This window comes from Crocuta crocuta, unplaced genomic scaffold (genome assembly GCF_008692635.1).
Source record: "Crocuta crocuta isolate KB4526 unplaced genomic scaffold, BGI_CrCroc_1.0 scaffold244, whole genome shotgun sequence".
NCBI lineage: Eukaryota > Metazoa > Chordata > Mammalia > Carnivora > Hyaenidae > Crocuta > Crocuta crocuta.
The window spans coordinates 937,889-964,440 of NW_027530191.1; the positions used below are offsets into that span (position 1 = coordinate 937,889).

General features: G+C 36.3%; 1 protein-coding gene across 1 annotated transcript in view; it reads right to left on the minus strand.

The window, feature by feature from the left end:
* BICC1 (BicC family RNA binding protein 1) overlaps window positions 1-26,552 on the minus strand; it is a 290,122-nt gene that overhangs the window by 178,474 nt on the left and 85,096 nt on the right. The window contains exon 3 of the mRNA XM_077765226.1: window positions 9,352-9,398. Within this exon, the coding sequence (XP_077621352.1) occupies window positions 9,352-9,398 (47 nt within the window). The remainder of the gene's footprint in view (window positions 1-9,351; window positions 9,399-26,552) is intronic.

Genomic DNA, 26,552 nt, shown 5'->3' on the forward strand with positions numbered 1-26,552 from the left:
AGGGAGAGAGGCAAACCATGAGAGACTCTTGAATGCTGAGAATAAACCAAGGGCTGGGGGGGCGGGCGGTGAGGAAGAGGGGAAAGGAGGTGATGGGCATGGAGGAGGACACTTGTTGGGATGAGCACTGGGTATTATATGCAAACCAACTTGACAATACAATATAAAAATAAAATGAAATAAAAAATTTTTAAAAAGATATAAAAGACTACAAAATGCATGCCATTTATTTTACTGAATTAATTTGTCTCTAGCCTTTTAGTTGCCCCTCTCATGCACTACAACAACCCTAATTCATAACCCTACCTGGCAAAACTTATAGCTTGATAGAACTTCTCTCAACTACAGAAGCATATAACACATCCAAGAAGGCATGATAATTGCTGATTTAAAGAAAATCATTTATATCATTATTAACAGTAGTCAAAAAATAATCAGTAATAAAATAGTCAAATAATAGTCACTCTTGAAGTGAGCTACCTAAACTAGCTGTCTGACCTTGAAAAAAGGAATCCAAGACTATTCAGAGCACTGTCTAGAAGAAAAAAAACACCATCACCACAACCAACTTTACAATGTAATAATTCTTCTGTGAGCACATTTTAAATCAATACAGCTTAAGCTATTTATTAAATATCATAGCATTCACTTGAGTCACACTAAATGGCACTACACTGACCCCATCAATTTTATGGACTGTACTCCTTCTGCTGATTCCTTTACCCTAGATAACCTTATTGCATCCATAATGAAGAAAGAAAACCCTAATGGAGTTCTGACTAGTGAGTCAAAGAGCCAGGTGAAACCTTTCAGAGATGCTTTCTATACTTCCATATGCTGGTCACCATAATGGTCACATCATCTCCAAGCCAAATGTCAGGTCGAGTGCATAGAGTAATATACAGAGCATGTTAAGCAATATCTAAGTGGGCCCTGACCTGCCTGTGTGAAATCAAGTATCTTCATTTTATGTTACATACCTAGCAGTGAATTGGGGCCAACCTTAATCTTCAGCTGGGTGAAGAATGGTAAAAAATGCCAATTCTTCATGTCTATACCAATGAACAGTACCAGAAGATTATGTAATCTTTAGCTACTTGAGGATCATATCAATATCACAGATATTATGGCCTCACTACAACTGTAAAGGCTATATCCAAAATGCTGTACCCAGACACCATTGCCAGGTATAAGAAGGAACACTGATCCTACTCCTGAAAGTGAACAGAATGGTGAAAGGTCTGAAAATTAAGTCATATGATAAATCAGAAACTAAGTATTTTTAGTTGGAAGAGGGCATAGAGATGACGTAAAAAAACCATCTTCCAGAAATTTTATATCTCCAAATAGCAACAAAACAAAAGCAAATAGGGAGGGCCTTTCTAAAAGGTTAGCACCCACTAAAAATGATATGCCATATATGTGTGTGTGTGTGTGTGTGTGTGTATATATACACATGCACATACACACACACACACACACACACATACACACACACACTCATCTGTGTATGCAACTGTTATGATATAGAAAGAACTTCAGTACTTGATGGGAAGCAGAACCAGATGACCTCTCAGACTTCTTAAAACAAAATATTGTATATGCTATAAATTGACAACAATTTGTGCATCCATGAGCAACCTCAAACTATTAACGATCATGATGTTTTTCTCTATGAGTTGGTAGTGGTTGATCTTGGTTTTAAAAGTATTATATGCCCACTGTAGGAAAACAAAGAGAAAGAATAAAAATGAACCATAATCTCACAGCCAAGACAATCACTGTTTACATCTGGCATAATTCCTGCCCCAATCATTTATCAAGATATAAAAATATGTGTGTATGGGACTCCTGGTGGCTCAGTCAGTTAAGCCTCCGACTTTGGCTCAGGTCATGATCTCACGGTTCATGGGTTCGAGCCCCACATCAGGCTCTGTGCTGACAGCCAGCTCAGAGTCTGGAGCCTGTTTCAGATTCTGTTCTCCCTCTCTCTCTGATCCTCCCCTGCTCACACTGTCTCTCTCTCAGAAATAAACAAAACATTTTTTAAAAAAAGTTTTTAAAGATATAAATATATGTAGGAAAATTTGAGTCAAGCTCTACCTTTTGTTCTGATTTTTGCATTTATATGATCATTTTCTCAAATTGTTAAATATTTACTCCAAAAAGCAGGATCTTTAATGTCTACCTAGAATTATAAAGTTTGAATATAGCATATTTCAAGCACTACATTAGGCACTTAGGTTATTTTTAATTTAATTTAAATTATTATACATACTACCACAATGAATATCCTTTTACATTGATCTTCAGACACATCTCCAATGATGCTATATGTACATACAGGACTGAATTTGTCTTGTGCTGTCTTAGATATAAAAACAATGAATCATATGACAGTTGAAGGACATACTGAATATACACACAGATACAGACTACCACAGCAACAACAAGGCTCCTGTGGTGAGAGCTAATCCAACTTAATCCTTCCTCAGAAACAGTTAATGCCACAATCTTCCAAAACTGCTTCTGACCCACACAAATATGCTTATATTTGCATATTATGTTTTTTAGTGTAATTCATGTTTATCTGTATAATGTGAATATTGTCCTGAAATCTTAATATCAGCCATAAATAAAGAAGTTTGTATCTCAATATTTTTCAACTAAGAGAAGTGCTGACAATTATAGGAATTAAGGATTTTATTAATCCATTCAAGGAGAACATTTTACAAAATAATACAAAAGCCTTTTTAAAAAAAAACTTAAGACCAATAAATCGTTTAACTGGACCTTTCAATTGTCATTCTACCCCAGGTATCCTGCATGTCACTGCTTAATCCAAAGTCCTGCCTGGTGACCCTTTTTAACCTATTTTCATGGATTCAACTGGATTTGCCACATGACCCAATGCTTTGAGTTTGGTTTCAAGAAGAGAGAAGAATATTCTAACTGGAAAAACCTAAACTTTCACCAGCTACTGATTTATATGATTATTCACTTAAAAAACTGTAGTGGTAATTAGGTCATACTGACTATCATCAACATCCACTTTACAGTAATCTTAAAGACATCTTCCATTCCATGGTTGCAGAAAGAGGAATAAAAAACAAAATGTGGTTTTCATAAAGCAGTTGTATGAAATGGCAGCCAGAAATGAAAGTCAAAATATAGTACGATGATGGAAATCTACAGGTGATTATATAGCATATTACAAATATGGGCCCAACAGCCAAGCTTCTCCTGCCAGATAAATAAAACACCAAGACAGAATTCAGAAGCCCAGAAGAATGAATGATGAACAAGTCACTTAGATGGTCCTTTTTTAATCTTTTCTCACTGATCTTTATCTTCTAGATAGAAGAGACAGCAAATTATGAGGCATAAAAAATAGGATTGATTCTTATCTTTAACAACTTTAAAGAAAATAACCAACCTGCTTTCAGCGGCTGTTCTGTTTTTCTAAGCTTTATACGTGGTCAGTTTCCTTGCCAGTAATAGGAGAGAACCATGATGACCAACTCTCTCACTGAAACTTACTCTCAGGGCCATAATGTTATAATCAGGAATAAGAACTCAGCATCTCTGAATGTTAGCTTTAAGGCTTAACTATCCATTAGTAGCGACATCCACTGATGATCATCTTTTTTTTTTTAATTTTTATTTTTTTCTTACAAATAGTTTATTGTCAAGTTGGTTTCCATATAACACCCAGTGTTCATCCCNCATCTTTGCATAAGATTAGAACCAACACTGTAATGCTGCACAGCCTTCTCCACATATCTTCAGAACCATGACACCAAATACTCTTCACTGTATACATAGCTTTTCATAAGATTTGAATTTTGAACCATATGAATACATTACCTGTAAGACTAGAACTTTAAAATATTCCAATTTTATTTAAATCAAATTTCAAGGGCACCTGGGTGGCTCAGTCAGTTTAGTGTCTGACTCTTGATTTTGGCTCAGGTCATGATCTCAAGGTTCATAGGATGAAGCCCCATGTCCAGCTCAGTGTTAACAGCATGGAAACTGCCTGGGATGCTCTNCAGTGCACACATGCTCGCTCACACTCTCAAAATAACTTGCTCTCAAAATAAACAAATATTTAATTAATTAAAGCTGATTTAAAATGTGTAAGTGTAAAGTCTCAGTGTTAGAGAAAGTATATCATGGGTGACAGTGAATTGAATTCATTTTTAAATAATTAAACCAAACCTTATTTCTATTACCAGAGCAATATGATCTATTCAACATATACAAATAATGGCCAGTGGAAAAAGTAGAAGAAATTAATTTCTGCCTTAGCCCCTGCCCCAGTAAAGAGATTAAAGAATTCCCCATCTAAGATCACCTGAAACACTCATTTGGTGGAGCCGAGGGAAACAAATACTCTTTCCACAATTTTCCCCCAAAGACAACACTTCCTGGTTCCCAGTCTCAAAATGACAAAAGTAATCTGTTTTAGTTAAAAGGATGAGTTTGAGGGTACTAAAAATACACCACATAAGCCACCAAATAGTATCTTATTTATGTTAGCCTTACTGTTAGTTCTCATGAAAAGCCATAGTTTATGGGTCATTTTTCCAAACTGACACATTTTAAGACTATAAAATATCCCTACATTGAAAACGTGTGATGTGTGCTTTGGGGAGAAATAATGTATATAACCTGATGCAATGGAAAACTTGGCTTTCAATTAACATGTTGACTGGATTTAGTCTTCTTCAGCCACTGGGGACTCAGTATTCGTAAATAAAGCATTGTGCTTTGATGAGTCACATTTGTAGCACAATCGCTACACTCATCCCCACCTAATACACTGTAACACATTTTCCCCTCCAAGATCTGGTCATAGTCATTTCACAAGGAGAAAAAAATTTTTTTAAAGAACTGATTAAAAGGAAATAGGACAGACAGTGAGTAAGCCATGAACAACTGCCCAAAAAGCTGTAAAAATTCTGGCAGATCATTTCCATGTGTTTCAATTAAAGTTGCCATGAGATGTGGACAACGAACTAGAGACAATATTGATAAAGTTGTATCCATTCCCTCCCTTTTGTAAGTATAGTTAGAGCCAAAGAATAAAAAGTACAATTACTGGAGATCTTGCAAAGTATTCATACAGAAAAACATTTGGAATGTATCCAATGCAAACACTCTGATCTATAACTCCATCAGCCAATCAGAGAATATTTTTTAAAAGCACTTTTTATGCATTTTTAATATACACAGAAAAAATGCTAAGGGTTTATAAACTGTAGTTCTCTTTCAAAAATGGGATGACAGATTACATTTTTTATCCTTATGTGTTAATTATATATTTGTTCTAGACAAATTAGACATGACTTGTAAAAAGGAAAAAAAACAAATTTAGTACAAACGACTAGGTAGCTAAATGTACAGAGGAAAATGTGATAAATAACATTTACAGTTATAGCAATTTTTTTCTAATTATAGTAAATTTTTCTACAGAGTGATTTCCTCCATTAAGAAGTGTTTATAGGCTGAATTGTGCCCCACAAAATTTCTTATATTGAAATCCTAATTTCTAGCACCTCAGAATGTGACCTTATTTGGAAATAGGGTCATTGCAGATATAATTAGTAAGATTAGATCACTCAGGTGAGCTGTAATCCAATATGACCACTGTCCTTATAAAAAGAGAAAATCTGGATAGAGACACACACACAGGGAGGATGCCTGTGAGGACAAAGGCAGAGATGGAGATGACACGTCTACAAGCCAAGGAACACCAAAGATGGCAAGCAACCAACCAAAAGCTCAGGGAGAGGAATGGAAGAGATTCTCCCTCACAGTTTTGGGAAGGAACCAATCCTGTTGACACCTTGATCTTGTACTGCTACCTACTGAACTGTGAGATGGCCAATTTCTGTTGTGCAAGCCACCCAGGTTGTGGTACAGTCACAGCAGCTCTAACAAACTAACACAAAAGGTTTTCAAGAATACCACAGGGAGATGCTTTGACCACACATACTTTTTCAAAACTATCAGTCTTCTGCTAGACAGTGCTTACAAAATCAATCTACCTTCCATATGCTCCTCCTCTCTCCTGTCCATTGCTACAGTTAGGGAAGGCTACATAACTAAGTTTTCTCCACTGGAATGTGAGAAGTGACATATGCCACATCCAGGCTTTAAGACTGGGGCATACTTCCTCCATACTCCTTTCTCCCAGATCACATTTGGACATAGTACTCACCCAGATCAACCACAGAGATGAGGTCCATGCCACAGGAGTAGCAGAGCTACTTCTTAGAAGGAATGTGGGTCTTTAACTGACAGCAAGGGACAGAGCCACCCACCAAGCAGGAACATGCTCCTTACAATGTTACATGAAAGTAAAGGAAATAACTCTGTTCCTGAAGCCACTAAATTATTGGGTTTCTCTGTTATACCAGGTTAGTCTTTTACTCTAATAGAGAGCAACAGGGGGAATAAAACATTTCTAACATATGCAGTAAAAGAGCATATATAAAACCAGGTAAATCTCTAAAACAATAAATGTGACTCTATAGAAAAAATTTAAGTATAAACTAAACAGCTACTATTACAGCTCCAAATCCAAACCAATATATGTGATGATCTTAGTAGTTAAGCTACAATTTAAACCATTTGTGGGAATCTGCCAATCCTTATTCTTAAAAATTTTTTTCATAATGATATTTTATTTTTTGATTTCAAAAATTTTCATGAGAATAATTTAGTATAATCATATTGTTATGATTTTACATATATTTTAATGGTACAAAAAAAATCAAAGCAACACATAAAAGTCTCATACTCCTCCAATCTCCTCTCTGGGGAAAGCCAATATGAAGCTAAGAAGGTAGATTTCCAGATTTAGAGGTTATAAAATAATAAGAGTGATCAAGTTTTAAAGTCACCTCAAGAGAGGTTTTAATTTTGGTTTTTAATACACAGCTAGAGTCAAAACCAAAACATATTCTAATGATAAGCATATAGAGCCCTCATATTTGCCTTACTCTGAGAAAAGAAAATTATTTTCTCACAGATGCTAATGACCAGCAATTCAGCCTATTTCTTATTCTTAAATGCTTCCAAAATGTCATTATGTGAAACTTAAATACGTGTGAAAGTAGAAGAAAGTTCTTGGAGGACAATTCAATACTTCTCCATTACTTCACTCTACTGTAGATGAACCATAGTGTCTAGTTCTGTCTGGTCAAAACACTGAAAAGTACTCTTCTGGAATTTGGGATGTTTACCTTTTATTAAGTTACAGGTTTTTTTCCCAGGGTGTTTATCCAAGTCCTGTATGGACACTTATTAGGAAGACACTCTATTGAACTAAAGAAGAAAATGAAGGATGCAAATTACTCCCATTTAGCTATCCAGGACCTTATTAACCTGTGACCCGGGACGGAATCTGTGATTCCAATTCATGGTTTGTTGGATGCACACATGTTTCTGGATTCAAACATGTGTTTCTATTTAAACTGCTGGAATGTATATATGGCTCTACAAAGAGTGATAAATATTAGCAAATCTTCTAAGAATGAAGGTCCTTTATGACCATATATACCATGTTTTGATTCAGCTTTTAAAATGTCTCAGTCACACAAAGCTGAACAATCTGCTTTTTACATCTATCCACAAGTTAAAGAATAATGAAATAAAATCCTTCCACAGATCACATCTATCTGCACCTTCACAGCCAACCCAAGGCAGATCTGTCATTTTTGCTATTTGTCTTTTTTGTTCTTCCTTCATGGCAAGCCTGCCTTAGCTAAAAAGGCAGGGCATTCTGAAATGCCCAGGTATTGACATGATGGATATTAATCACTGAGAGATAATGCAAATAAGGGGCTTCCAGTATAGTATGAAAACTTCAACATCATGAGAAGGGCTGGAAAACTGACACATTCTATTTGGCCAGCACAGCATTTTTAAATTTTAATAATTTAACTCTCTTTTGGAAAGGCCTCTCATACAAATAAGGAACTTCATCATATAGGATATTATATTTCACCACGAACTATGAATGCCTCAGATGTCATGTGTGCAAGCCAAAGGTCTGAAGTGTGAACACCACAGGAATCCTTCCAACCCTGTTTAGCCTTCTTACATTGTGTTTCTCTGCCTAAAATGCCTTCCCAAGCCTACCTCTTCACTTAACTACTACTCTTCTCAGGAACTCAAGAAGTTCTTTCTCATCTCCTAAAGCCCCAGTCAAGTGCTTAAAACCCTGTATAGCCCCAGAGTCTCCTGCTATTTACATGACTATATTGTCAGACACCAGACTAGTTCCTTTAGGGTAAGGACTATGCCTTGTTCATTTAGTCTCTTTTGTGTGTGGAATAAAGCAAGTGGTAAATACTTTCAGAATGAAGAAATGCCAATACAACTATCGGTTCTGAAAATATTTGCTTCCATATTCCTGGAAGAGAATGCACATGAATGATGAAGTTAGCAAACAAGGAAACATGTAGATCACAGAGGCAAGAGAATAAAGAGTCCATAAAGGCCACATTTGGTTACACACAGTGATTTTGAAAGGCTGATGACCCTCCACAATATTATTTAACCTCATCTATACTTGCTGCTTTATTTTGCTCCAGGACACCTGTACATTTGTTTCTACATACATGCTTTCTGTACCCCAACAACAAAGACACAAATATAATAAATCCAAGTAAATGAAAGAAGAACATGCATGTCAGTTTCTTTGAAAGGACAGGCATCTTCCCTTATAAAAAACACTTATTTTAAAACAGAGCTGACTAGAAATAACCAATTGTTATTCATAGTTTCTCATATTCCTTTTTCAGTCAGGTCCATTCCCATTTCCCTTTGTTATATATGACTAGACAGACTCACTTCATTGAAACTCGGAAGTCTCAGAAGACAGTCAGGGACAGACTGACCACGGTTCCCAAGAGCAAGCAGGTCTAAAGGTGTGTCTTGCATCAATTATATTATCCCCCCTGTGGTCATGCTTACCAGAAACGAGGAAAGCTGTGAGGGATTCGTCTCCATGTCCCAGGTCAGGTATGTGTACAGGTAAAGCAGAAATGGGGGCAGCAGTGAAAGAATATCATCAGGACAGCATGCCTGGCAGCCTTCATTGCCTCTTTGCTTCCAAGCAAAAACATCCTTAGATTTGCTCAGGAGGGGCAAGAAGTTAGAATGGTTATGTCCCTAACAGCATCTCACCCTTTCTTTGCTCTAAGTATCTCCAGCTGTCTCATGGAAATTTATGTCCTTTCATATGGAAGAGGAGTTTTCTGTAGTTTCCAGTGTAGCCACTGAGACAGGCTGATTTCTCCTTAATTATCACCAAGGCAGGAGTACAAAGCAACTTACCTTCTGAAAAAAGTCTTCCCCACTTTTGCCTTTTCCTTCAGCAGCAGCTGTAAATAAAAATGTATACATTTAAAATAGTTTCTTTTTTAATCTCTGTATTCCAAAACCTCTCAAGTATTAGGTATGAGAATGCAAAGCAAGATGCCATTCTTGCTGTCCCAAAACTCAGTGCCTGCCTGAACAGGCTTCATTTCTGATGCAAAGCTGATAAAAAACAAAACATTAATCCAATCAATTATACGTCTTTAGAAAATTTCACATTCCTTTTTTTTTCTTTTTTGGTCTGAAAGATTCAGGTGTCTCTTTTCACACACTGATGAATATAATCTCATCCTTTCCTAAATAAGGAACTCCATGAACAAATGGAACTACCAATATAACCAACTATAATGCTCTAAGCACGTCCTATTTGTTCTATGCTTTGCAATAACTATATAATCTACTTGGGTTTCAGCTGGCATCAGACTACTTTATTTTTTTATTTTTTTTAAATCTTTATTTTTGAGAGTAAGACAGAGAGAGACAGAGTGTGAGCAAGGGAGAGGCAGACACAGAATCTGAAACAGGCTCCAGGCTCCGAGCTGTGAGCACAGAGCCCGATGTGGGGCTCGAACCCACGAACCGTGAGATCATGACCTAAGCGAAAGCTGGACGCTTAACCAACTAAGGCACCCAGGTGCCCCTTAAGTTTATTTATTTGAGAGAGACAGTGTGTGTGTGAGCAGGGGAGGGGCAGTGAGAAGAAGAGAGAACCCCAAGCAGGTTCTGTGCTGTCAGTGCAGAGGTGGATGCAGGGCTCAATCTCATATATCATGAGATAATGACCTGAGCCAAAATCAAGAATCAGACGCTTAACCAACTGAGCCACCCAGGCAGTCGATGTGAACCTTTTTTTTTTTTATTTTAAGCTGTAGACAATTTGACTAAAAGGAAAGGAGGGATCAAAGAAACAAAAGCTTCTTGCTCACAAGAGACTCAAATTGCATTTTTCAGAAGGCAAACACCAAACAGGTCTCAAATTCAGGTGCAGGGTGGAACAGTGGTTAACTGGAGAAGCCACCCCCTGGCCAAGACAAGGAAATAAGCTGGAGCAAGGACTCCTAGACAACGAAACCTGGAAGACCATGGTACCCCAAACACCTACTGGTCAACACTGTCAATAGGCACTGCGTGTTCGTGCATATACATGCATATGTGTGTGTCCAGGACACTTATAAAATTATTAAAGACTCGTGTGTCAACTATATTTCAATTTTAAAAATTATTAATGACTCAAGAGTTATGGCAAGTGATTATGTTAAAGTGTAAGACTCAAAACTCAAAGAAATTCCCTCAAAGAAATAGCAAGTATCAAAATATAATTTTTTCAACAATTTTAATCTCACAGTTAAATATAAGAAGCCTTCTACAGTCTTGCAAAATGTGTATTTTTATCAATATGCTTTCATCCAAAAAAAACAGGATACAGAGTACATGCTTCTGTGATTTCCAAAGACATTTTGAGGAAATGTATAACAACAGGAGCTAAAAAGAAATAAAACATTTTAAACTATATTTTAATGGTAGGCTAAATAATAGCCTTTCAAAGATATTCACATCCTAATGACTGGAACCAGTGAATATGCTACTTTAAGCAGCTAAAGGAATTTTGCAGATGTGATCAAATTAAATTAAATTATCTTGAGACAGGGAGACAATCCTGAATTACTCAGGTGGGCCACATGTCATTACAAGGGGTTCATTGTAAGAGGGAAGCAGGAAGGTCAGAACCCAAGAAGGCGGAAGCAGAGGGACTGAAAGACATGTAACAAAGAAAGGAGAGGTCAGAGGAAAAAGGTATTAGAGATGGGATACTGCTGGCTTTGAAGATGAAGAAAGGGGCCACAAGCTAAGGGACATAGGTGGCCTCAGGAAATGGATTCTCCCCTGGAGTCTCCAGAGGGAGCATGGCCCTGCCAACACCTTGTTATATCCCAATGAAACCCATTTCAGATATTGGACCTTTGGAACTGTAAGATAATATATTCATGTTATAAACCATTACACTGTGGTAATTTGTTACAGCAGCAAAAAACAAAACAAAAAGGGCACACACATCACACACGCACACACACAAAAACATAATATATAATGCCAATACTATCCTTACTTTCTGCACAAATGCATACTTTCCACAGCATGAACTGAGCACAGACATGTGAGCCTCTCAAGCACACATTTCCACAAATACGTTCTTAGTAGTTAAGTCTACAAATTATGATTTCTACCCTCTAATCTGGAAATATGTCAATATTAATAAAACTTTTAAAAATATAAAAGCAAATTTGAACAAAAAAAGCAAAGCTCATGCTTTCCAAATAAACTGGAAAATGTGGCTGATCCTAGCTAGAGGGGCCACTTAGGCAAGATAAAATGACAGTCCCCAAACCTAATGACACAAACCTAATAACAAATGCCTTGGGGGCACTTCAACTCAGCCATCTCTTGGGCTATCTTTATCTCTAAAGCGAAACTAATTTGAAGGGGCCCTACTCAATGACAAAATTGCTTGGCAATGAAAATTACACATCAGGGCACAAAGATTTGAGAAAATTCTAGTGACACTGAGGAAACTCTTCTTTGAAAAGAAACTTTATAATCAAAGATATTTCCAAAAGCCTATCAAGCAAGAAAGATAATCACCCTTTTCACCCACAGGGAACTCCTTCACAACTTAGAATTCATTACTTTAAATTTCATATTACAATTACATTTCATTACGGACATTTCCTTTAGGACATTTATTTTGCTCATGATAAACTCATTATGTCACAACTTTTAAATGCCCCTTCATCTGAAGTCCAACTAAATGGAGTTCATAGAATGGCCTTTCAATCCTAGGATGAATAAAAAGGGAAGGGGGTGGGATTTCCTTAGGCTCAAATTATAATTCACTATGTTCCAGAAAAATATCTAAAATTTAACAGAAACCCGCACGTTTAACACCCTTAGGATTTCAAGAGGGATACTCATTGGCACCAAAAATACTCATACCAAAATTCTTTGGCCTTTTTCATTCCAAGCATTTATGTATAAGAAACTCCAAAATCTGAGCCTGATTTTCCCCTAAATCCAGAGTAGTGTCCATTCCTCAAGCCCATAACTACCCTAATAAAAAGACTCTGGTTGGATACTTAGTGAGATCATTGTCTTAGGAATAAACGATTGTTAGTCCCAGTCACTGGCATGTTACAGTGACTATTCCTTATTTCATTTCTGGGTTGCTGGGTTCCTGCAGGACTCTTACTGACTCCATGCAAGCAAAGCCGTCAAGATTAATATGTTCATTTTAGAGATGCAGAAAATAACAAAAAGAAGTTCACTCTTTCCACAAATATTTAAGTCCTGTGCTGGTGAATCAAAATTGGCAAGGTCCTAACATTCAACTTATAATCTTGGCCCATATTTTCACAGCCTCCCACTAGTGAGATAAAGCCAAAATCAAAATTTAATTTTAGTGACAACTTTCCCAAAGATCTTTTCACAATCACAACCCTATGCAAACTAAACTATTAGAAATTTAATTTAGCTATTCTCATCTGGGACAATGTACTAAAAAGCTACTCATTTTACTCTTATATCCAACACTACAGCTGGGCAGCTACTGCCATGTCTGAAAAGTAAAGGGTGCTTCTAGGAAGACTAAGAGTTGGATTGTAAGGAAAACATGAGATATGATAATATCTTGACTCAATGGTTGTCTTTTCATTATGGTTGGAGGGGCAAAGGTTGCCCATGAAATGAGCCAAGCCATACTTGATGTCACAGCACTCTTGACCTTTGAAGTCTAATTCTATTCTGTGATATAACAGTTCTACTGAGTCCTCCCATTCTTATACACTGATACGCCCCCACCTTTTATATTCCATAGTATTATGAATACACACAGAATGATTTAGGAGTCTTTTTCTAACTGTCTTTATAACATGACTTCTGCCTGATGTTCCGAAATGTAATCATTTGATCATAAAATCCCTGGATTATTCTTGCCAATGAAAGCAGTTGTCTTTATTTTCACAACATAGACCTCCAGGAATAAATTACTTCAATACTACCGAAACATAGCTTCATAGATTGTACAGGTAAAGCATTTCATATTTTAAGCTGAATGATTCATTTTTATGTTTATTATAATTTCTCCAATGTTTTGCCATATTTTATTTGATATTTTTGTTTCACAAGAAATATGGGATGGCTAAAGCCATAGCCAATAAAAACAGCAAAAGTTGAAACAGGTGTAAACTATCACATCCTCCAAACTACAGGGCAAGTTTAGTTAATTACTGAATTAAGGGGGGGCTCAATTTTAAATTGTTCGTAGGGCATATGGAAACTTATTTAAATATCCTTTTCACTCTGAAATGCTTTTCCATTATAACATCTGATGCTTTCTGGAGTCCAATCTAAAAACACAAGGACTATGTATTCATACTTAGAAAACAGTATGGAATATCTTTAAACACTCCCTTGATAGGCAATGCGTTTTTTTCCCCCAACCCCGTGAAACCTGAGCCAAAAAAAAGTTCAAATTATAAAGTAAATGAGAAACAATACTTCAAAATGATAAAGATTCAAGGCATTCCTCCCTTTTTATTAACACAAACCAACTGTAGCATATTTACAACTAAGAGGGCTGTTGTATGTTAAGGTCACCTGAATGACAAATGTAACCGTGTAGGTAGCCTAATTCTCCTGAAAAAATCCTTCACTAAAATTTCAAAACATTTACTTATTATATTAACTTAATCAATATGCTAAAAGAGCTATGCCAGATATTTTATTCTATGTAACACAGTTCTCAGAAAGCTTCCCTGACTATTGGGCCAATTTCACTGAAAGAGCAATCACAAAAAGATGTAGCAGAGCAGTTGCTACATATTCCCAGAAAACTTTTTATGTTCATGAATCATATATAACACTCTAGAGTGGCATGCAAAGTTCTGAGGATTGAAGAAATAGACATTAAGCTTATTTTTAAAGTATCTTTAATCCTCAAAATCATTCAAATAATCTAGTCAACTGAAAAACACTCCACGTTTAAACATCAGTAGTGAATAGTGTCTTCTGAATGTTGTATATCATAAGAGTGAGGAATTTCAGGCCTCATCTTTCCTAAAACTCCCTACCTGCTTTCAGAGTCCACAATTAACAAATCAAACTCACTTGCTCTAAAAACAAAACAAAACAAAAACACATGTAGGCCTGTTAAGAAAAGGGAAACAGACAAAAATAATTTTTTTTCTTAAAGCAGTGGCTGGTAATTTGAGGATGGTTTTCTTCAGTTTAACATTCTTCTTAAATACTGTTTTGTTTTGTTTTGTTTTGATCTGGGTTTTTGCAGTTAAAAATCTCCATGTTCAGGAGTGATGGGACAAAGATGGTGGCAGAGCAGGAGGTCACTACACTTAACCTTGTTCCACAAATGTAACTAGATAACTTTCAAATCATGCTAAATATCCCATGAATCAACCTGAAGACTATCAGAAAAAACTTCTCAAGGGGCGCCTGGGTGGCTCAGTCACTTAAGCATTCAACTTCAACTCAGGTCATGATCTCATGGTTTGTGGGTTCAAGCCCTACATCAGGCTCTGTGCTGATAGCTCTAAGCCTGGAGCCTGCTTCGGATTCTGTGTCTCCGTCTCTCTCTGACCCTCCCCTACTCATGCTCTGTTTCTCTCTGTCTCAATAAGAAATAAAATTTTAAATTAAAAAAAAAAAAATTCCTCAACACAAGGTAGAGAAGAGGCCATATCCAAGAGCACATGCAGCACACATTAGACATTCCTTTAAACACCAGGCGCTTGTGAATAGGAGATACAACACTGCAAGGCACTCTTTTTCATAAGGCTATTACCTTCAAGAGTAGGATATATGGCTGACTTTTTTAACACACAGAAGTAGCCCCAGAGACTTAGACAAAATGAGAGAATAAGGAATTTGTCCCAAATAAAAGAATAGGACAAGACCACAGCCAGAGATCTAGTGAAATAGATATAAGTAATATGCCTGATAAATTATTTAAAGTAATGATCACAAACATACTCATTGGACTTGAGGAAAGAGTTGAAAAAATGAGTGAGACACTTAGCACAAAGACAAGGACTAACAGAACAGAAATAAAAGGCACAATAAATGAAATCAGATACATGTTTGATAAAATACATAGCAGGCTGGACAAAGTAGAGGAAAAAAATCAATGACCTAGAAGACAGAGTAATGGAAAGTTATCCAGATAAACAAAAGAGAGAAAAATATTATGCAAAATTAGAATAGACATAGGGAGCACAATGATTCCATAAAAGTAGTAATGTTGATATTACAGGAGTCTTGAGGAAGAATAGAGTGAAAAGAGGGCAGAACATTTATTTTATGAAATAATAGCTTAAAACTTCCCTAATCTGAGGAAGGAAACATATCCAGATCCAGGAGACACAGAGAACACCCAACAAAATCAACAGAAACAGATCAACACCAAGACATATTATAATTAAAATGGCAAAATATAGTGATAAAGAAAATTTCTTTTTATTTTAGAGAAAGAACACACAAGTGAAAGAAAGGGGCAGAGGGAGAGAGACAGAGAATCTTAACCAAGCTCCAAACCCAGAGCAGTGCCCAACGCAGGGCTTAATCCCACAACCCTAGGATCATGACCCAAGCCAAAATCAAGAGTTGGGAGCTCAAATGACTGAGCCACCCAGGTGCCCCCTAAGAAAAAAAATTTAAATAAGCAAGACAAAAGAAGATAGTAACTTACGAGGGAAAACTAATAAAGCTATCAGCGGCTTTTGCCACAGAAACTTTCCAAGCCAGAAAGGAGTGGCATAATGTATTCAAAGTGGGGAATAATCTGGAGCCAAGAATCTTCTATCCAGCAAGGCTATCATTCAGAATAGAGGGAGAGATAAAGAGTTTCCCAGAGAAACAAAAAATAAAGGAATTTGTGACCACTAAGCCAGCTCTGTAAGAAATACCTAAGAGAACTCTGTGAGGAAAAGGAAAGACCAAAAGTGACAGTATGAAGGTAACAAACAAAACAGTGGTAAAAATGAGTATTTCTGTAAAAAAATTAGTTAAGGTACTCACAAAATAAAAGAGTGTAAAATATGACAACATATACCTACAATATAGGGAGGAGAAGAGTAAAGAATGGGTTCAAATTTAAATGACCATCAATTTCATATATACTGCTATATGAAGATGCTACATACAAAGTTAATGGTAACCATAAATCAAAAATCACTAATATGTATGTGAGGAATAAAGAAAAAGAAATTCATATATCTACTAATGAAAACCAGCAAACCAGGAAAGAAAAAGTCAAGAAAGAAACCAAGAAAATCTTCAGAAAGAACCACAAAACAAATAATACAATTGCAATAAATACATATCAATAATTACTTTGAATGTAAATGGACTAAACTCTCCAATCAATAGACATAGAGTGACGGAATGGATTAAAACAAAATTAAAAAAAAAAAGATCCATCTAGATGCTGCCTACAAGATAGTCGTTTTAGACCAACACCTTCAGATTGAAAGTGAGGGGATGGAGAAACATTTATCATACAAATAGAGGTCAAAAGAAAGCCAAACTCACAATACTCATATCAAACTAGACTTTAAAACAAAGACTGGAATAATGAAAAAGAAGGGCACTATATATAATACAGGGGACAACCCAACAAAAAGATATAATAATTGTAAATATTAATGCACCCAACATATAAAAAACAGTTAATAACAGAGGACCTTAATACCTCACTAACAACAATAGACAGATCTAAACAGAAAATAAACAAGGAAATAATGGCTATGAATGACACACTGAACCAGAATGATTTAACAGATATATTCATAACTTTCCATTCTAAAACAGCAGAATACACATTCTTTTTGAGTGCATACAGACATTCTCCAAAACAGAACATGGGCCAGCCACAAAGGCAGCCTCAACAAATTAAAAAAAATGATTGAAGTCACATTGTGCATTTTTTTCTGACCACAAGGTTATGAATCTAGAAGTCAACTACCAGAAAAATCTGGAAAGACCACAAATACATGGAGATAAAATACCATGTTACTAAACAATGAATGACTCAACCAGTAAATGAAAAAAGAAATCAAAAAGTACATGAAAACAAACATGAACCACAATGGTTCAAAACATTTGGGATGCAGCAAAAGTGTTTCTAAGAGGGAAGTTTATAGCAATACAGGTTTACCTCAAGATGCAAGAAAAATTTCAAACAATCTAACCTTGCATGTAAAGGAGCTAGAAAAAGAAGAACAAACAAAACCTAAAATCTACAGAAGAAAGGAAATAATCAAGATTAGAGCTAAAATAAATGATATACAAACTTAAAAAACAATAGAATATATCAATGAAATGAAGAGTTGGTTCATTGGAAAAATCAATAAAGTTGATAAACTTCTAGCCAGACTGCTCAAAGACAAAAGAGAAAGGGCCCAAATAAATAAAATGATAGATGAAAGAGGAGAAATAACAACCAACACCAAAGAAATACAAATCATAATATGAGAATATTTTGAAAAACTATACATCAACAAATTGGACAACCTGGAAGAAATGCATAAATCCCTAGAAATATATAACCTACCAAAACTGAAACAGGAAGAAGAGAAAATTTAAACAGACCCATAACCAGCAAAATAACTGAATCAGTAAATTAAAAAACCCCCAATAAACAAAAGTCCAGGACCAGATGGCTTCACAGGCAAATTCTATAAAACATTTAAAGATGAATCAACACATATTCTTCTCAAACTGTCCCAAAAAATAGAAAAGGAAGAAAAACTTCCACATTCATTCATACGGCCAACATTACTGACACTGAAACCAGACAAAGACATCACAAAACAAAAGAATTTTTGCCCAATATCTCTGATGACCAAATATGCAAAAATCCTCAATAAAATATTACCAAGCCAAATCTAGCAATATATTAAAAAATTCATTCACCCTGGGACGCTGAGGTGCCTCAGTCAGGTGAGCATCTGACTTGATTTCAGTTTAGGTCATGATCTCATGGCAAGCCTGGGTCAAGCTCTGTGCTGACAGCGTGGAGCTTGCTTGGGATTCTCTCTTTCCCTCTCTCTCTCTCTCTCTCTCTGCCCTTCCCTGCTTGCTTGCTCACTCTCTCAAAGTAAATAAATAAAATTTTTTAAAAATTCATTCACCATCATCAAGAGGGATTTATTCCCAGGTTGCAAAAGTGGTTCAATATTTACAAATCAGTGTGATATATAACACCAATCAAAGAAAGGATAAGAACAATATGATCATTTCAATAGATGCATAAAAAGCATTTGACAAAGTACAACATCCATTCATGATAAAGTCCCCAACAAAGTAGGTTTAGAGGGAATATACATAAACATAATAAAGACCATCTATGAAAAACCCACAGGTAACATCATCCTTAATGAGTAAACACTGAGAGCTTTTCCCCTAAGGTTAAGAACAAAAGAAGGATGTCCATTCTCACCACTTCTATTCAACATAGTACTGGAAATCATAGCGACAGAAATTATAGACAACAAAAAGAAAACAAAGTCATCCAAATCGGCAGGGAAAAAGTAAAACTTTCACTATTTGCAGATGACATGATGCTGTGTATAGAAAACCTGAAAGACTCCACCCAAAAACTGCTAGAAGTAAACAAACTGAGTAAAGTCACAGGATACAAAATCAATGTACAGACAACTGCTGCATTTGTATACAATAAAATGAGGCAGCAGATAGAGAAATTAAGACTTCCATTTACAATTTCACCAAAAATAAGATACATAGGAATAAAGCCAAGTAAAGAGGTGAAAGAACAGTACTCTTAAAATCATAAAACACTGATAAAAGAAACTGAAGATGACACAAAAAAAATGGAAAGACATTCTGTGCTCAATCAAGCACTGGAAAAACAAATATACTTAAATGTCTACACTACTAAAAACAATCCACATTTAATGAAATCCCCATCAAAATATCAACAGCATTTTTCACAAAACTAGAACAAACAAGACTACAATTTGTGTGGAACCTCAAAAGACCCTAAATAGCCAAAGCAAACTTGACAAAGCAAAGCAAAGCTAGAGGCATCGCAATTCCAGACTAAACTGTATAACAAAAGTGTAATAATCAAAATAGTATGGTACTGGAACAAAATAGACACACAGATCAATATAACAGAACAGAAAATCAGAAGTAGGCTAACAACTATATGGTCAATCAGTCTTCATCAAAACAGGAAGAATAGCCAAAGTAAAGAGACAGTCTCCTCAACAAACTATTTTGGGGAAACTGGTCAGTTACCTACAAAAGAATGAAACTGGACCACTTTCTTAGACCATACACAGAAGTAAATTCAAAATGGATTAAAGACCTAAATATAAGACCCAAAACCATAAAAATCCTAGAAGAGAGCACAGTCAGTAACTTATTTGACATCCTGCCATAGTAACTTGTTACTAGATAGGTCCCCTGAGGCAAGGGAAATAAAAGCAAAAATAAATTATTGGGACTACATCAAAATAAAAAGCTCTGCATAGTGAAGGAAACAATCAACAAAGCTAAAAGGCAATCTACATGCAGTAAAAGCATCCCTTCTTAATAAAGACCCTCGAGAAAGTCAGGATAGAAGGAACTTACCTAAACATCATAAAAGCTATTTATGAGAAGCCCACAGCTAATATCATGCTCACTGTGGAAAAACTGAGAGCTTTCTCCCTGAGATCAGGAACACAACAGGGATGTCCACTCTCACCACTGTTACTTAACATAATGCTGGAAGTCCTAGCATCAGCAATCGACAACAAAAGGAAACAAAAAGCAACAGAATTGGCAAAGATGAAGTCAAACTTTCACTTTTCAAAGATGACATGATATTCTACATAGAAAACCAGACAGACTCCACCAGAAGCCTACTAGAACTGATCCATGAATTCAGCAAAGTCACAGGGTACAAAATCAATGTACAGAAATTGGATGTATTTTTATACACCAACAATGAAGCAACAGAAAGAGAAATCAAGAAACTGATCCCATTCACAATTGCACCAAAAAAAAGTAAAATACCTAGGAATAAACCTAACCAGACATATAAAAGATCTATATGATAAAAACTACAGAAAACTTATGAAGGAAATTGAAGACACAAAGAAATGGAAAAACATTCCATGCTCATGGATCAGAAGAATAAGTATAGTTAAAATGTCATTACTACCCAAAGCAATCTACACATTCAATGCAGTCCCAATCAAAACTGCACTAGCATTCTTCTCAAAACTATCCTAAAATTTGTATGGAACCACAAAAGACCCCAAATAGTGGAGGTTCCTCAAAAAATTAACAATAGAACTCCCCTATGACCCAGCAATAGCACTGCTAGGAATTTACCCAAGGGATACAGGAGTACTGATACATAGGGGCACATGTACCCCAATGTTCACAGCAGCACTTTCAACAATAGCCAAATCATGGAAAGAGCCTAAGTGTCTATCAACTGATGAATGGATCAAGAAGATGTGGTTTGTCTATACAATGGAATACTACATGGCAATGAGAAAGAATGAAATCTGGCCATTTGCAGCAATGTGGATGGAACTTGAGAGTGTTATGCTGAACAAAATAAGTCAGGCAGAGAAAGACAGATACCATATGTTTTCACTTATAAGTGGAACAGGAGAAACTTAACAGAGGATCATGGGGGAGGAGGAGGGGAAAAAGTAGTTGGAAGAAGGAGGGAGGCAAACCATGAGAGACTCTTGAATGCTGAGAACACACTGAGGGCTGATGGGAGAAGGGGTGAAGGGAAGGGGGGTGTGATAGACATGGAGGACGGCACTTGTTGGGATGAGCACTAGGTGTTACATAGAAACCAATTTGACAATAAACTATGAAAGAAAAAAAAGGAAATCTATGAAATGGAAGAAGTTATTTGCAAACAACATATCTGATAAATGGTTAGTAACTGAAATATATAAAGAATTTATAAAACTCAATACACAAAGAATAATCCAATTAAAAAATGGGCAGCACACATGAATATACATCTCTCAAAAGAAAACATCCAGATGGCCAAAAGACACATGGAAAGATGTTCATCATCACTTACCATCAGTTAAATGAAAATCAAAACTGCAATCAGATATCACCTCATACCTGTCAGAAGGGCTAAAATCAACAACACAAGAAACAAGAGGTGTTGGTGAGGATGTGGGGAAAGGGGAACCTTTCTGCACTGTGGGTAGGAATGTAAACTGGTGCAGCCACTGCAGAAAATAGGATGGAGGTTCCTCTAAAAGTTAAAAATAGAACTTTCATGGAATCTAGCAATCAAAATACTGGGTATTTACCCAAAGAATACCAAAAACACTAATTCAAAAGGATACATGCACCCTGATGTATAGAGCAGCATTATTTACAAAAACGAAGTTATGGAAGCAGCCCAAGTATCCATCAATTGAAGAATGGGTAAAGAAGATGTGGTTACACAATGGATACAATACAATGGAATATTACTCAGCCATCTAAAAGAATGTAATCTTGCCATTTGCAATGATACAGATAAAGCTAGAGTGTATTAGGATAAGTCAGAGAAAGACAAATACCATATTATTTTCATGCATATGTGTAATTTAAGAAACGAAACAAAAAGGTAAAACATTTCTTTTAAGAAATGGACTTTTAACTATAGAGAAGAAACTGATGTCTACCAGAGGAGAGGTGAGTAGGGGGATGGAGGAATATGTGATGGGTATTAAGGAGTGCACTTGTGATGAGCACCAGGTGATGTATGGAACTGCTGAATCCTTATATTATACAACTGAAACTAATATAGCACTATATTTTAACTAACTGGGATTCACATAAAAACTTACAGAAATATCCCCAATTTCAAAGATGCTACTTTTAAGGGATCTATAAGACAGGATGTATAAAATTATCTCGATTCTATATCAAAATGTATGCATATGCATAGAACGTACATGCCAGGCAAAAAAGACAAGGATAAACATTAAAATATTAACAATCATTAATTGAGTGGTGGAATTACTGGGTCATTTATCACTTTCTCCTTTGTATTTTTCAGAATGCCTTTAAATAGCTTGAACTTCTTTCTAATTATGAAAAGAAAAAAGTAAAATATTTGAAATCCTTCCTGTTTGTGAGTGAACCAACGTTGAACTGGTTTGTCACAGCATCATTTTCAGCCCACAAGCTATAAAGCAATCTGGCAAAAGTCTGAAGGTCAAATGTTGATATAAGCTACCTAAGGGATCGAATGACTAAGGCAATATCAGAGATAAATAATGGACAATGAGGGGCGCCTGGGTGGCTTAGTCGGTTAAGCGTCCGACTTTCGCTTAGGTCATGATCTCGCGGTTCGTGGGTTCGAGCCCCGCGTCGGGCTCTGTGCTGACTGCCAGCTCAGAGCCTGGAGCCTGTTTCAGTCTGTGACTCCCTCTCTCTCTGACCCTCCCCTGCTCACGCTGTCTCTCTCCTAGAAATAAATAAACCATTTAAAAAAAAAAAAGAAAGAAAAAGAAAAAAAGAGATCTTCTCTGAAATGGATGAACCAAAAAGAGAAAAATTTTTGTATACATTTCTAATTATAGATTGCTTAAAAGGCGTCCATTTTTACTGGAAGGTCACATCAAATAAACATGAAATAAAACAGACAACACCTTATTAATTTGCCACATTCTAAAATGGCTCAATGGCTAACAGTATGAGAAGAGATGGATCATCTATAATAATCTGGGCCAAGAGCATGAGCCATTAATGAACTATACCAATAATCCGACACATCCTGTGAGACCTTTTTTAAAAATTTCAAACCAAAGTTTCAACCAGTCTAATAGGAATGACAAAGACATGCTGGGGATGAGGGAGCAGTCCTAAACTATTCTAACAATGGGACTGCTGCTGACTCTTTAAGGTTTATATCTATTAACCCCAACAAGTAAGTCCTCTGCAGAAGTACACTTCTCACCATGCAGACTGCATGGGATTTTTCACATGTTGAATCTCCCAGGGTAGTAAGGCTTTGCCTTTATTCCAGTGCTTGGGACAATCTAAGGCAGTGGGTGCCCTGCCTACTACACACAGCAGTAGCCTCAAGCAAAGGCCAACATTCTTTAGTCTATGGGCTTTTAGTTTCAGAAAGCATCTGCTATCAAGTATAGGAAAACAAATATTCACAAAAATCTGAAAAAATCTAAATTACATTATTCGCTGCTTCAAGCAACTCTGGCTAAGAGTTTACTCAGACTTCAAATTTATTGACTTGATAATGAAGACTTCCTTGTGGACTGATGACCCTAATATACATCAATGTACTCTCAGTCCAAATGATTAACAGAAATTTTGGTCATGCCAAATGTTTTCCTTTTAGGCTCTATTTCTTCTTCCTTAAGAAATTCCTGAAGCACCATTATGAACCTGGCCTGGTTCATAAACACTATTTGACAACTTTGAGTATTTACATATTAGGGTTTTTTTTTTTTTAATCAATACTCTTCTAGCTTTGTCAAAAGCTAAAGCATGTTCATGGCCTTCACACAGTTCAATGGAATTATGAAAATTTATTACACCACAGTAGGCTTGTGTTGGTCTTCCCAGAAAGCTGCACTGGTCAAAACAATAGCCACTGGCCACTTGTGGCTAATGAGCACTTCAGATATAGCTAGTCTGAATCCAGATGTGCTGTAAAAGTAAAAAAACACATTGGATTTCAAACAGTACAAAAAAAAGTAAAAATCTCACTAATGTTTGCCTTATATGTTGAAATGATACCATTTTTTCACACAAGGTTAGAGAAAACTATTATTAATATTAATCTTAACTGTTTTGTTTCTGTTTCATGTGGTTATAAAATTTTAAGTTACATTTGTGGTTCACATTATATTTCCATTATACAACGCCACTACAGGGGATAATAACTTACTTAGCTGTTACCCAAAGAAGACTGAAAAAGATTCAATAGAGAGCATACTGTGACAAGCTACAAAGAGTATTTACGAACAGCAGGAGTCAGCAGCTTATAATCGAAGCTGTACCTGTCTTAACTTCCTGGGAACATTTTGAGGAAGGAAAAGTTTGGTTAGTATGTTGGAGAGGAGGAGGTGGTGAGAGGGTTAAAGAATTAGCTATTTTAATAAAATATGTAACATTAATAACCACTTCCTTAATATCTAGCTTTGGCCCAACCCAAAATCATGAAACTCTTTAAGAGTTTATGTAGATGGTTATTTAATGGAATGAAGTTTATATTTCTTTTGTGTTTGTAATAACATGGCAATGGGGCAAGCCAACTTGTTTTAAATCAGAACCAAATGTGTTCCAGGCATGCTTACAATTCAGGTTATGTGCAAAACTCTATGAAAGGGCAGTCTGTTTTGCTATTCTCCTCACCAAATGTGTGAGGGTTAGGAGAGCACAAAGATATGCTTGCTTTCATTAGGGCTACTCCAATTCATCGTAAAGCTAAAAAAAAAAAAAAAGCCTCATTTATTGATTCATTTAAACAAAAATTACTTAGCACCTGAGGCTTATAAAGAGGAGATAAAAATTGTGGAGTCAGAGAAACCTGGGTTCAACTCTAGGTTTGCCAACTTACTAATGGTATAACCCCAAGCACATGATTTAGCCTCCCCAAGGCTCTGTTTTCATCTCAAAAATATGTAAATAAGCACTCTTTAAGCATTTGATAAATGGAAACCATCAACCTTGACCTCAAAGAACTTACAGTCTTACTCAGCTGTAAGTTCTCTGAGGTCAGTAATAATGACAAGACTCTAAAACGTTAAACATTACATAAGAGCCACAGATAAAAAGAACTCAAAGAATAAACATGGTAGGAAGCTTCTGAGCTGATCGCTTAGCATGGGAAAGGACTAAAACATGGGAAATGGGGAACATGAATTATAGGCAGAGAGAATGGTGTGAATATCCATGTCTGTTTGTCTCCTAGATTTCCCTTTATATGACTCAAAGCACTGAAACAGCACCTGTTCCTAGAAGGGGCCGTAGGTCAGGACAGCAGAGAGAAAAGGGGAGCTCTCCAGGGACTGGAGACATGAATACCTCAAGTTGGCTCACACCGATTCTTTATCAGGGAAGGCACCACTCCCCAGAGAAGTATTTGGAAATATGTGAGGTGTTGTTGTTGTCACAGGATGGGGGTTGGGGACACTGTGCAGACATTTAGTGTCTAGGCCTGGGGCAGTCACAAAGAGTCTAGCTCAATGAAGAACTGTCCCATCCGTGGTGCTAATACCACTAGTTAAGCATTACTAATAGGGTATTTCTTTTAAGAATACCCTTTCTTCAGGCAATGACCTTCCAAATAATACATATCTATTCACTTCTTTCTACACTGTCAGTGAGCTACCAAATGGACAATTCATATGATCTTTCTATACTCTTTTAGGTTGTCAATAAATTTAACTAGATCACAAAATTTATCTTTTTCATTGGATGCTCCTACAAGCACAAATAAGAGAGCTTCTTAAGCAAACATACCAACTGCATAAGGATTATCTATTATTCCAGTGAACTGAAGGCATACCGACTTGAAGATACACTGGGGGAAAGGGATGCTCATGAAAAAAAATCCTCTTGGGGTATCTGGGGCTCTCAGTGGGTTAAGTGTCTGACTCCTGGTTTCAGCTCAGGTCATGATCTCACAGTTTATGAGTTCAAGCCCCGCATGAACTGCACTGTCAGTGCAGGCCTGCTTGGTAGTCTCTCTTCCCCTCTCTATCCCTCCTTTTCTCTCTCTCTCTCTCTCTCTCTCTCTCAAAATAAGTAAACAAAGGAAAAACTCATATCCTTGGATCCACCCATAGATCCCACCAAATCTTAATCTTTGTGGGAACCCAAAGAATCTGCATTCTTGTAAACATGCCAGAAAATTCTTACACAGCTAAGTATCAAACATCGCAACATCACTGAAATCACATGGTGACAATGCTGCACATTTTACCTCAACCCAAGGACCACAGAGAAATACAATTACTTTGAAGCAGGTAAAAGGTTTAAATACAACACAACTAATGTAACGTTATGTCAACTGTACATATATATGTACATAAATAAGACAACATAAATCATAGTACACATTAGAGTCATGACAGTGTTCT